The sequence below is a fragment of the Microcaecilia unicolor genome, chromosome 4 (genome assembly GCF_901765095.1).
Source record: "Microcaecilia unicolor chromosome 4, aMicUni1.1, whole genome shotgun sequence".
Lineage (NCBI taxonomy): Eukaryota > Metazoa > Chordata > Amphibia > Gymnophiona > Siphonopidae > Microcaecilia > Microcaecilia unicolor.
The window spans coordinates 358710790-358725296 of NC_044034.1; the positions used below are offsets into that span (position 1 = coordinate 358710790).

The following is a 14507-nucleotide window of genomic DNA, read 5'->3' on the forward strand; positions in this document are numbered from 1 at the left end:
GTCACAAGGAGCTGCCTGTGCCTGAAGTGGGAATCCAACTCAGTTCCTCAAGTCCGCCACCCTAACCACTAGGCCACTCCTCCACTGTTGCTACTATTTGAGATTCTACATGGAATGTTGCTATTCCACTAGCAACATTCCATGTAGAAGTCGGCCCTTGCAGATCACCAATGTGGACGCGCAGGCTTCTGCTTCTGTGAGTCTGACGTCCTGCACGTACGTGCAGGGCGTCAGACTCACAGAAACAGAAGCCTGCGCAGCCTTCTACATGGAATGTTGGAATGTTGCTAGTGGAATAGCAACATTCCATGTAGAATCTCCAATAGTAGCAACATTCCATGTAGATTCTCCAATAGTATCTATTTTATTTTTGTTACATTTGTACCCTGCGCTTTCCTACTCATGGCAGGCTCAATGCGGCTTACATGGGGCAATGGAGGGTTAAGTGACTTGCCCAGAGTCACAAGGAGCTGCCTGTGCCTGAAGTGGGACTCGAACTCAGTTCCTCAGTTCCCCAGGACCAAAGTCCACCACCCTAACCACTAGGCCACTCCTCCACTCCTAAAGAGTTTCTCGGGCACCATCTGCGAGACGTTCCGTTTTTGTTCCTCTCCTGGTTTATACCTGGTGTATTTAATCCGTGGAGGTTTTTTTTCCTTCTGTTTGTGACTGACTTCCCACAGCCACGCCCTTTTAAGTTGCGCACTAGATTTGCACACGCATCTTTATAGAACAGCGCCTAGCAAGGTGCGCACATAAATCCAAATTGTTTCCAATTACCACCAGTAATTGATCATTAGCACCCAATTATGGGTGCTAATTGGCTTGTTACTCAATTCAATTTGCATATGCAAATTAGGCACACCCAAATTTGTGTGTACAACTTTGAGGCTATAAGAAGCGGAGCCAGGTTGACGGCGTGGGGGGGAGCGAGAGCGGCGCGAGAGCGGACTTCCACAGGCGCACATTTTCAATGCAATACATTGAGAAAAAAATAGGCACTGGTACCGGCACAACTCCGTTTGGGGGAGCAGCCGCTTCCCTGGCGCCCCCCCCTAGCTACACCACTTTATCTTTATATATATATATATTATATATAAAAATCTGGGGCAGAAGTCTAGACTTTCACATTGCTCTGGTTCAGTAAAGTAAAGCCAGCCTCAAGGTATAGCTCCATACATGCTCCCTACCTATGGCGAAATTAGAAAAGGTTCAAACAAGAGCATCCGAAATGATAAAGGGGATGGAACTCCTCTCGTATGAGGAAAAGCTAAAAAGGTTAGGGCTCTTCAGCTTGGAAAAGAGATGGATGGGGGGAGATATGATTGAGGTCTACAAAATCCTGAGTGGAGTAGAACAAGTAGAAGTAAATCGATTTTTTACTCGTTCCATAAGTACAAAGACGAGGGGGACACTCGAGGTAGTTACATGGAAATACTTTTAAAACAAATAGGAGGAAATATTTTTTTTCACTGAACAAATAGTTAAGATCTGGAACCCTTTGCCAGAGGAGGTGGTAACAGCGGTTAGCGTATCTGGGTTTAAAAAAAATGTTTGGACAAATTCCTGGAGGAAAAGTCCATAGTCTGCTATTGAGACAGACATGAGAAGCAACTGCTTGCCCTGGGATTTCTAGTGTGGAGTGTTGCCACAATTTGGGTTTCTGCCAGATACTTCTGACCTGGCTTGGCCACTTTCTGGAAAACAGGATACTGGGCTAAATGGTCCACTGGTCTGACCCAGTATGGCTACTCTAATGTTCTTATGTTCCTATGTACCTTCAATGTAGCAGATGCTACATTTACATATTACATGCCTTGGTCTACCTGGGTCTCCACCACTTCCACAAAGCCAAACACTTGACAAGGACAAGGGGGCATGCAATGAAACTAGAAAGTAGTGAATTTAAAATAAATCGTAGAAAATATTTCTTCACTCAACGTGTAATTAAACTCTGGAATTCGTTGCCAGAGAATGTAGTAAAAGCAGTCAGCTTAGCGGGGTTTAAAAAAGGTTTGTATGGCTTCCTAAAGAAAAAGTGCATAGACCATTATTAAAATGGACTTGGGGAAAATCCACTGCTTATTTCCAGAATAAGCAGCATACAATGTATTGTACTGTTTTGGGATCTTGCCAGGTACTTGTGACCTGGATTGGCTACTGTTAGAAACAGGATACTGGTCTTGATGGACCTTCGGTCTGTCCCAGTATGGCAATACTTACGTACTTATGTAGGAATGAAGCCAAATGCTAATCGCTATTATAATAACACCATGGTATCTCCCCCAGTGTCACAGCCAACTACAAATATACTCAAGCTTTGGCTAGCAGAGCTTAGGTTAAGCAAAAGAAATGTAATTAAATCCAAAATCCATACCCTATATGTAGCTGAAAATGGTTACAATCCTTCCCACAATGTTTACTTACTGTTTTATTTAACAGAGGTCCTTATACTGGTCACCTCACTAAACAGCACAGGCCACACAGCAAATAAGGTTTAAGTTTTAATAATTTGATTAACCACTTCGCATTCAAATCACATTGAGGAGATGTAAAATTTCATTTCAAAATTAAAGGAAGTCAGTCAACAGAAAACAACACAGACCACTACAAAACATAATTAAAACACAATCACAAGAAAATACGAACAAGGCACAGCACAAGAGGACACTGACGTTTATGATACTGAAAATACACCAGGAACTAAAAAAAGGGAAAGGGAAATGGGACTTGATATACCACCTTTCTGAGGTTTTTGCAATTACATTCAAAGCGGTTTATATATATTCAGGAACTTATTTTGTACCAGGGGCAATGGAGGGTTAAGTGACTTGCCTAGAGTCACAAGGAGCTGCAGTGGGAACCAAACTCTGTTCCCCAGGAGCAAGGTCCACTGCACTAACCACTAGGCTACTCCTCCATTAACAACATTCCATATAGAAGCCTGCCCTTGCAGATCTGCAAGGGCAGGCTTCTATATGGAATGTTGCTAGTGGAATAGCAACATTCCATGTAGAATCTCAAAGAGTAGCACCAGAATCTCAATAGTAGCAACATTCCATCTAGAATCTCAAATAGGGAAAGGGAACTAGGACTTGATATACCGCCTTTCTGAGGTTTTTGCAACTACATTCAAAGCGGTTTACAAATATTCAGGTACTTATTTTGTACCAGGGGCAATGGAGGGTTAAGTGACTTGCCCAGAGTCACAAGGAGCTGCAGTGGGAATGGAACTCAGTTCCCCAGGATCAAAGTCCACTGCACTAACCACTAGGCACAATTAAGTCCAACTCCCTTTGCCCACCGCCTAGCCTTATGGGAAGGCTTGGTAGAAAAGCAAAGGGGCACAGCCAGATGTGTACACAAATCCTGTGGTGCCAATTAACTACAGTAAGTGGTTGTTAGCACCCAATTATTGACAACAATTGGCTCGTTATCCAATTAATTTGCATGCGCATCTCTGGAGGGTGTCCAAATTTTGGCAACCAAATCTAGGCGCCATATACAGAATCTGGGGGTCAGTCTACGCTCACCGTGGCAGTATTCAGTGCACTTAAGTGCTTATGGCATGTAAATGTGGGCACCCTGTTAACATCCAGTTAATGACAGAAAAGTGCCACTCTGACTGATGAGGAAACTCAGGACTTGTACCAAGGCATTCACAACCCCTCGCTCCCCTTCACCTCCCAAAAAACCTGCCTGAAGGATTACATCCAGAAGCAGCTCTCTTTTCCACCACCAAACCGCCCAAGTTTTACCTTCCACAGAATAAGGATAGGGTAAAAGGCCTGATGTGTTTCCTCAATGAACTCCACAGCCCTTTGACTTATTAATCTAGGGTGCCTCCCGTGCATAAAGTGATGCTGAAAGTGAAAGCTAATATCAGCTGAGCTGCATAGAGAGGACTGTCACACCCAGGTCTTCCAGTAACTCAATTACTCAAATATTCCAAGCTCATGAAGTATCTCTCAGCTCATTTTGACAGGTCCCCGAGAAATAACATCTATTTAACCAAGAAACTGCAGCATGGAAGTTTACGGAATCCAGAGTCTACCCTCCCCCTCTATTCTTCAAAAGGGTGCAAAAAGTCACACACAGGACACCTTTTAACTATCTCCTTCCCCCCCCCCCCCCCTTGCACACACAACTGGCCTGGATATGTTGATATAGGGCATGAGAAAAAAAAACGTCAGAGGTTGAACAAAACGCCATATATTCTGTTACTGATATGGGTCAGAAGTATTGCAACACTGAGATCTCCGTGACCTTGAGCGAATCATTCAGCCTCTTGTGCACCGCACAGATTTTGTAACAAGTGACATTTACAGCCATGTAAATTACTTCAGTAGAGCTCAGTACTGTGTGTCCTCAAAGTGATACAAAAGAATACACATGATCCTATCAAATTTGCAGAACAGCAAACTCTCCTGCCACTCTCTTTTCACTTCAAAGATATTTCAGAAGAGCAATTTAAATAAGAGATCTTTGAAGATCCTCTAAAATCTCAAAGCTGTATTTTGTGGCGGGAGGGAATAGGGTCCTTTTCCTTTGAAGTCCACAACCAGTTGATCCTAGACCATGACCTCATGCCTGGGAAGGTTTCTGAAGCAACCGTACAGCAGACTTCCGCCTCATTTCATGCCACTTTTTCAAAGCTTAACCTCCAGGATCTGGTGCCAAAAGAACACAACAAATCTTGTCAAGGATCCACACCAGAGGATGGAGGAGGAGAAGGAAAATGTGAGCATCTGGCAGTGCAGTGCCAACGTACACAGAATAAAACCAGAAATGTGGCGTCCTGACAAGGTGCTAGGAATGCTCCAGAGAAGAATCCCAAATATGCCAACAGGGTCAACTTCGCTTCCAGTGAATGCTTTCACATGCCACGACAGTGCCTCCATCATTCGCTCCCTCTCTGCCTTCTTAGCCAGAAAACGTCCTAATTTCTGTCTTAAAATATCAGGCCATGAGCACAGATGCTGCTTAAAGGTGTCAAAGACCATTTGCGTCCCTCACCAACGTCAAGAGAAAATGAAAGCTATGGAAGTTGTGAAAGTCATCAACAGACAGATGTTCACAAGCCAAAATCCTTTCATTTTCTTCTAAAGATGTTTTGTCTTAGAATAATACGAATGTGAAGATATTTACACACACACACACACACACACACGGCCAGTGTTAGAGGAGCCTGAGCCCCCAATGTACAGGAGACCCAGGCCTACCTGAAACTGAAGGAAATGGAGGGGGTCCAGGGCCAAATCAACGGGGGCCCAGGCCCCAGTGGCCCCACGTAGCTACACCCCTGATCCCACCACATCAGGATAACTGATGTTCATCCATCCATCCAGACTCCTGAGGCAGGCGCTGTGTCGAGTCTTTTCTTAATAAACGGTTTTCACTCAAGATTGTGCCCCTCCAGTCTCTGGTTGCTGTGGTCAATCTCCCACTTTTTCTGCTCTTTTGTACTTCTCCATGAGACCTTTTGAGTTCTCCGCATTTGCGGATTCTCTTGGAAATGGATGCTCCCACCCCATATAACTGCTGCACCCACATCCTTCCCTGCATGTAGCGTAGAACAGGTTCCTTGCTGACAGTTCCTGTTCTAAAATTCTGGTAGAACTTGGCACATCCCAACCTGTACTCCAGAGGATTTGTGGGGTTTATGCATTGCTTGCGGTGTTTACCACTGACTTTGTATTTTGTGTTATGCTGTACGGTGTGATGTACGATTTGGCCTCGGCTTGTTTGTTATTCCTCTTTACTGTGTTTAATAAAACCTCATTTAAATTTTGTAAAAAGCACTTATGCCATCAAACACCTAAGTGCTTCTCAGTATTTATCCATTTAAGTACATAAGTACCTAAGTATTGCCACACTGGGACAGAACAAAGGTCCATCAAGCCCAGCATCCTGTTTCCAACAGTGGCCAGGTCACAAATACCTGGCAAGATCTCAAAAAAGTTCAATACATTTTATGCTGCTTATCCAAGAAATAAGCAGTGGATTTTCCCCAAGTCAATTTAATAATGGCTTATGGACTTTTCCTTTAGGAAGCTATCCAGACCTTTTTTAAACCCCGCTAAACCACATTCTCTGGCAACAAATCCCAGAGTTTAATTACACGTTGAGTGAAGAAATATTTCCTCTGATTCATTTTAAGTTTACTACTTTGTAGCTTAATCGCATGCCCCCTAGTCCTAGTATTTTTGGAAAGAGTAAACAAACGATTCACGTCTACCCATTCCACTCCACTCATTATTTTATAGACCTCTATCATATTTCCTGTCAGTCATCTTTTCTCCAAGCTGAAGAGCCCTAGCTGCTTCAGCCTTTCCTCATAGGGAAGTCGTCCCATCCCTTTTATCATTTTCGTCGCCGTTCTCTGTACCTTTTCTAATTCCACTATAACCTATTCAAATTCAACTAGCTGGCACTCATGAAAAATCAGGAAAGAGGATGTCTGTGTTCGAGCGTGTGCTGCAGCCGCACTCATAACATTAGCACATCACTCCACTTCTGCGCATAGCTCATTCCTGCGTATATACCCAGCAATGGCTTGGCTCCACACTCACCACAAATCTGGGTGTAAGGGTGGGGTGGGGTGTACTTGGGAGTGTGTGCAGTGGGGATTATCTAAGTGAAGAAGTAGCCTAGTGGTTAGCGCAGCGGACTTTGATCCTGGGAAAGCAGGTTTGAGTCCCACTGCAGCTCCTTGTGATTCTGGGCAAGTCACTTAACCCTCCATTGCCCAGGTACACAGAAGTACCCGTATATACTATGGAAATCACTTTGAATGTAGGTGCAAAAACCACAAAATTTCCCTTTCCCAATGTCTATGCACATTGCTGACCTGTGTACTTATTCATTTAGATTTTGCTCACACCTTTTCCAGTAGTAGCTCAAGGTGAGTTATATTCAGGTACTCTGGATATTTCTCTGTCCCAGGAGGGCTCATAAATTTGTACCTGAGGCAACGGAGGGTTAAGTGACTTGCCCAAGATCACAAGAAGCAGCAGTGGGATTTGAACCGGCCACCTCTGGATTGCAAGACCAGTGCTCTAACCACTAGGCCACTCCTCCACTATAGCAACATTCCATGTAGAATCTCAAATAATTTATTTGGATTTTGCTCACACCTTTTTCAGTAGTAGCTCAAGGTGAGTTACGTTTGATATTTCTCTGTCCCAGGAGGGCTCACAATCTAAGTTTGTACCTGAGGCAATGGAGGGTTAAGTGACTTGCCCAAGATCACAAGGAGCAGCAGTGGGATTTGAACCAGCCACTTCTGGAATGCAAGACTGGTACCCTAACCATTAGGCCATTCCTCCACTTAGAAACATGAAGGCAGACAATGGTCAAATGGCCTGTACAGCCTGCCCTTCCTCAGTAACCCCTAACTAATCCTTTTCCTAAGAGATCCCACGTGCCTGTCCCATGCTTTCTTAAATTCAGACACAGTCCTTGTCTCTACCACCTCCACTGTGAGGCCATTCCATATGTCCACCACCCTTATGTGGGCATCATGTGGTTAGGTGCACACATAGCAGAGCAGAGAAGTGGTCTAGTGGTTAGAGCCCCAGTCTTGCAATCCAGAGGTGGCTGGTTCAAATCCCACTGCTGCTCCTTGTGATCTTGGGCAAGTCACTTAACTCTCCATTGCCTCAGGTACAAACGTAGACTGGGAGCCCTCCTGGGTCAGAGAAATATCCAGAGTACCTGAATGTAACTCACCTTGAGCTACTCCTGAAAAAGGTGTGAGCAAAATCCCAATAAATAAAATACAGGAAAATCAGTACTTGGCACCAAGGGTTGGGGGCCAGGATAACCTGCAAAGGGCACACTGCACAAAATGACTTTTACAGAATACTGGCTTAGTGCACATTTTGCACCTAACTTTGAGCACGAGCATTTACGCCTGCCAAAAGCTGGTGTTAATGCTTGCGCCCAACTGGTGACAGTTAGATGTGCAAATTAGGCATTCTATAATATTCTCCTAATTTCTGGGAATGCCTGACCTGTCCATGCTCCTCCCATAGCCTCATCCCCTTTAGAGTGGCACGCTATGAAATTTAGCAATGCGTGTCATCAAATAGAGCAAAGAGTGGATCCGCGCATAACTCCTAATTACTGCCAAGTGCTTGTTAACAGCAATAATTAATAATTAATAATTAGATAATTAGTTTACAAACAAATCTGGGATCCACACCCAAAACTACACACCCCAATTTGGCCAACCTATACCGAATCCAGCAGACAGCTGTAAATGCCACACAGACAGACAGCTACCACTGTGAGAGCTCAAGGCTGTTAATAAATATTCTTCTTACCTGACCCTGACTAATTATCTGGAAAACAAATGGAACTATCAAAATACCTTTCAAAAACAGAGAAAGACAGGGAAATATGAGGAAGAAAGAAGGAGGTGTAACCTAATGCTTAAGACCAATGGGTCAGACCAATGGTCCATCTAGCCCAGTATCCTCTTTTCCAAACAGTGGTCATGCCAGGTCACAAGGACCTGGCAGAAACCCAAATCGTGGCAACATTCCATGTAGAACCCCAAAGAACAGGAAGATTCTGGAATCCTAAAGAGTGACAAGATTCCATGCAGAATCTCAGAGTAGCAACATTCCAGGTAGAACCCCAAAGAATAGCAAGATTCTGGAATCCTAAAGAGTGACAACATTCCATGCAGAATCTCAAAGAGTAGCAACATTCCATGTAGAACCCCAAAGAATAGCAAGATTCTGGAATCCTAAAGAGTGACAAGATTCCATGCAGAATCTCAGAGTAGCAACATTCCATACTACAAATCCCAGGGAAAGCAGTCGCTTCCCATATCTGTCTCAATAACAGACTATGGACTTTTCCTCCACGAATTTGTCCAAACCTTTTTTAAACCCAGATACACTAAGCGCTGTTAGCAAAGAGTCCGGCTTAGAGCAGTGGGCTGAGAACCGGAGGAGCCCGATTCAAATCCCAGGGATGCTCCTTGTGATCTTGGACAAGTCACTTAACTTTCCATTGCCTCAGGTAGATTTTAGATTGCAGGGCCTCTGTGGACAGGAAAATCCCTACAGTGCCTATCTTGCCTTGAGTTACAAGAGAAAAAAAAAGTGTGAGCTAAATCCAAAATCCCTTCTCATATCAAAAGCTTATTCTTGCCAGCCAATGCCATTAAACATCTAGCAACCAAGTCTGAAGTAAGCTGGAAAGAAAGATAAACCCTCAAACATAGCACCTCCAAAATCAGTGCCAGCAGCTTTCAGGAGGAAAAGTTCACTATTGTGGGTTTGCTACAGTTCTGGTCTGTGCAAAGGCTGAAGGACATTAACCCTCACTGGAGTAAGGTGCAGGTGGCTATTTCAGTCATTACATTGGCCTCACTTGCATAATTCGGCTCCATCAGAATGTCCCACACCTCCCCCTCCCCTAAAAAATATAAGGAATTCTTTCTGTCCATAACCCACTTGGCATTTAGTGGATAAGAGTGTAAATAAGTCTAAGTACATTAAATGAAATCTGGCAGAAGTTAATTAAATTACAGTTCCTTACACCAACTCCACGAATTCTATATACGGTGCCCAGATTTGCATGGCCACATTTTTACACATGCCCAAGATGTGTGTGCAAATTAATTGAGAAATGAGCCTATTATCAATAATTGGGTGAAACCAATTATTGGTGTTAATTGGCATTCACAAAAGTTGCATGCGCATCTGGCTGCACGCTACCTATAAGGCTTGGCGCCCAATTACTAATGCATCACTCAAAAAGGGGTGTGTGTGGCCATGGGCATATCAGGGTGTTCCAAAGGTTGCATGAGGAATTCCAGAAAATGGCCTTGGGTTTCAGCAGACGTATATCTGGCGCAGGAATCAGCACTACGCACGATACTATAAAGGGTGCATAGAATCGCAATTACTGCAGATTTTTTGGGTGCCAAATTTTGAACTCTATGCACTGAATCCAGCCCTAAACATACACAGACATCTCTGAACACTCCCCCCCCCCCCCCCCCCCCCCCCACACACACACACACAAAACTGAAAGTCTGCAACTTCCAAACAATCTAGACTTGGGGTGTCAAAGTTTACACCTAAGTGAAGTCCTGAGAAATGTCAGTTTCCCCAACTGCCGTTGAGAATAAAGATGTGAAATATGCTTTGCTATGTAGAAATTAACGTTAACCAACAAGTGGGATATTCCTGAAGAGTTTTCAAAGAGATGTTACTCCTCCTCACTGACATGCAAAAAGAAAACAGATCTAGTCACAAATGTCCCAAGTCTACCCAACAAACAGGGGTCACCATCTTCTTTGGTCACTTTTCATGGGGTTTTTTTTTTTTTTAAATACTGTCACTATCCTACCAGTTATGCAACGTGTTTGAGGGAAACTTTTAATAAAACAAAAAAGTGGAGAAAAAAAGAGACCTCAGGTCACTCGGCTTGTCCTTTAAGAACGAGGACCAGCCGAGTGACCTGAGGTCTCTTTTTTTCTCCACTTTTTTGTTTTATTAAAAGTTTCCCTCAAACACGTTGCATAACTGGTAGGATAGTGACAGTATTATTGAAAACAGATCCTACTTATTCCGGATTATTACAGGGTTTTTTTTTAACTCATTGTTATCCAAATGTGCCACCTAGACTTTGCAAGTGAGAGAAGTTGGATAATTCTTTAGAAATCTGAATGTTAATAGATGTTCCTTCTATATTGAGTGGAAGAGTGGCCTAGTGGTTAGGGTGGTGGACTTTGGTCCTGGGGAGCTGAAGAACTGAGTTCGATTCCCGGCACAGGCAGCTCCTTGTGACTCTGGGCAAGTCACTTAACCCTCCATTGCCCCATGTAAGCCGCATTGAGCCTGCCATGAGTGGGAAAGCGCAGGGTACAAATGTAACAAAAATAAAATAGATACTATTGGAGATTCTACATGGAATCAGAAGCAGAAGCCACATTGGTGATCTGCAAGGGCCGACTTCTACATGGAATGTTGCTAGTGGAATAGCAACATTCCATGTAGAATCTCAAATAGTAGCAACAGTGGAGGAGTGGCCTAGTGGTTAGGGTGGTGGACTTTGGTCCTGGGGAACCCACTGCAGCTCCTTGTGACTCTGGGCAAGTCACTTAACCCTCCATTGCCCCATGTAAGCCGCATTGAGCCTGCCATGAGTGGGAAAGTGCGGGGTACAAATGTAATAAAAAAATAAATATTATTACCACCACCACCACCACCATCTCCGACCACCCACGGTGCCAGCTCTTGGTAGCACCCAGCAGGTCCCAACACACACAGTTAAAGGTTAGACAGGGGAGTGGAATTCAGGCCCTGGTTACTGGTTCACAGCAGAAAATATACCTGTGAACACAACAGAGCAAATTCTTCCCAGGTTCCTCACACTTCCAGTGCTGGATCCCGGCTCTGACAGCAGACTTTCACCTGCAGTCCGGACTGATGCCAATGGTACACATGCATGAGACCGAAGACTAGAACACGGGTTTGGATACGCACAGGACACTTTTTCAGAACTACTGTCCTAATATTCACACACATCTTGTCACAATCCTGGGAGCTGGCATTACAAATTCATCATTCCCTGAGTACCCACTAGTAGATGAGGCCGGCAGCAGTGGAAAGAGTCTTATGTAAGTCACAAAACACTGACATCATCTCTTATGTGAAGAGAAACAAGACGGGTTTGCACACACTGTGCAGGGAGCAGAAAATAAAAACACACACACTGCACAACACTCAGAGCAGATAACACACACTACAGACCATAGAGAGAGCAGGTAACATACACACATACACAGACCACAGAGAGAGCAAATAACACACACACACACACTACAGACCACAGCGAGAACAGATAACACACACACACACACTACAGACCATACAGAGAGTAGGTAACATACACACATACATAGACCAGAGAGAGAGAGAGCAAATAACACACACACACACAACAAACCACAGAGAGAACAGATAACACACACAATACAAAACACACACACACACACACTACACACCACAAAGAGAGAAGGTAACATAACAATACACACGCCAAAGAGAGAGCAGAGAACACACACACACACACACTGCACAGAGCACAGGTATTACATACAGACACACCAAGCACACGTGTGATCCGAACTTAGCAAGTGAAGAGGGGTGATGCGGTTATTCCTCGGGCAATTAAAGCAGTTTCATTATTTGGTTAGAGCGCCCCCCCCCCCCCCCGTAGAACCATGCCCAGAAGCCACGGGTCAACTCCATCATAAGAATCAATTCACGGACCTCTATCTCTCCTCCCCCCCCCCCCCCCCCCCCCCCCCCGAGGTATTTCAGCATCTTCCCACCCCCAGCCTGGGGCATCCAAACAAACCAGTCCTGGCAATAAGGGACCGAAGAGATCAAACCCAGAAGAAACTCTGCAGCAATCTTCACTTAGACCCCTTTACAGGAAAATAATTCAAGCAATGACCCCCCCCCCCCCCACCCCCGGCGGATCCGAAGGTACCGCACTGAGGACAGCAGTCGGCTGATCACTAAAGGGTAAAGCATCAAAGCCCGGCAAGTTTAAGTCCCTCCCGCCCCTTCCACCTGCCGGCAGTGGCACACGGGAAAACAATCTAGGACTTTCTCTGCGCTATAGGAATGGGGTGCAGGATTCTGGGTCTGCCCCCCACCCCTCCTCTGATCTGCCCGGGTCCGGTACCTTCAGATCCGCTACCTCGGGCTCCGGTACTCACGCACTGCCTCCTGCTTGGGATCCAGGCTGGTCAGCAGCTGCTGGACGCCGCCAATCCTTCTGTGCATCGCCCGCACCCGGCGCCCGGTGCTCTGGATGTCCGCCTCGATCTCCTGGAAGAGGGAGCAGGCGTGCCGGGCCACATCGGAGAGCTGGCGGAGGAGCCGGGACAGAGCCACGTTACCGAGCGAGGCCAGGTCCAGCGCGGCCAGCGGCGCCTCCGCCTCGGGCTCCGGGGAGACGGCGTGCCGGTACAGCCGCTGGGGCTCCACGATCCGCTTGGCGAAGGGCATCGTTGCAAAGCATGTACTCGCTCTGCCCTCCTTCCTCCCCAGAAATAATATTATTATCACATAAAAAGCAAATAACTAATCCAGAATCCTCCAAAGCAAGGCGACGATGAACCTCCGGGAGATTCGGATTTGCCCCTCTCTGGTGCCGATCCCGAGGGCTTCAGCTCCTCCCGGTCCCCGGGAGCCGGTGGCCGCTGCCGATCGTGGTGTCCACCATGGTGTGCGCGGATCTCACTTCGCAAGAGGAGCAGCAGCCTCGCCCGCTCCCTGCTCTCCACTGATCTCGCTGAGGGATTTTTTGGGCTGCTGCTGCTCCTTCCTCTCTCCCTCCCTCCTCCTTGCCTTCACCGTAAAAGAGGTGAGAGCGGCTACTCGGAAAACCCGGACAGCAAAGCCTGAGAAGCTGGGCATCGAGAGTCGGGCAGTTCCTTCCCACCGCCGCTAGGAGGCGCTCCGAGTCCCCCGGTGACTTGCCTTAAAATGCCCGCAGACGAATCACTGCAGTCCCAAAAACGAGACAGAAAGAGAGAGAAGAGAAATGCCCAGTGGTTTCACTTTGGGTAGCAAATCTGAAAGAAGATCGTTTTATTTTTAACATAGGCAGCCGAGAGACCTCGGTTTACAATTTTATAGCAGTAACAGCATTAATCATCACAAGACACAATGTATTTAATCTGGTATAACTCGGCCGCAGCTTTATTTGTATACAAACATCTCACATATGGGTGTACCCAAGCCTCCCACAGTCTCTGGCTCAATGTCCATCCTCAGTCCGCCGTCCTAGCAGGACTGACCAATCGTAACCTGAGCTCCCCGCCGTCTAGCAAGGGAGCTGCACCTGGAGCCCGGACGCGAAAGAGGGCGTCCGGGCTCCTCCCCGGGGCTTTTATACCCCATTTTCTCTCCTCCCTCTCCCAGCGGGCACGCGACCACCTTGTACCTGTCCTGGACACCCTGCTGGCCGGAACGCGCATGCCCCCTCGGTGCACGGCACCATGTTATCTTCGGCTCCGTGCACCCAAGGGGGTATTGCGCCTCTCTGTGTTTTCTTAAATATAAAGATAGAATTGGAAGATGGGAGGGGGATGGGAAAATTATCTGTTGGCAGCTGATAAAAACCTCTTAAGAGATTCTGTAGCCTAGCTGTGCGGTTAATTGCTGTCAGTGTTCTCTGGATCCTTGTAGTAAGAAAGCTAAGGTGCATTTAAAGACATGCCAGAGTCCCTTTATCCCATCATTTCAACATAGGTTTTTAGGAGGGGGTGGAGAGGAGGTTTCAGCTTGGGTGTGGTTTGACTTATGATGCACAGGGTACCGAGAAACGAGGCCCACAGAAATCCAGAAACCTTACCGAGGGAAACTTTGGCTAGTCCTCATTGTTGAACTTACATCCTAGTCTTGGCTTTTATCACGTGTAATCAGTACTGCAAAGATCCCAATGTGCTGGGGGTTGTCAGAAAG

The 14507-nt window shown here is 46.0% G+C and overlaps 1 protein-coding gene across 1 annotated transcript in view; it reads right to left on the reverse strand.

Annotated features, from left to right (window-relative positions):
- The window catches only part of NHS (NHS actin remodeling regulator), a 343921-nt gene extending 330875 nt beyond the window's left edge, over positions 1-13046 (reverse strand). Inside the window, exon 1 of the mRNA XM_030202296.1 lies at positions 12755-13046. Within this exon, the coding sequence (XP_030058156.1) occupies positions 12755-13046 (292 nt within the window). The remainder of the gene's footprint in view (positions 1-12754) is intronic.
- Between the last annotated feature and the right edge of the window lie 1461 nt (positions 13047-14507).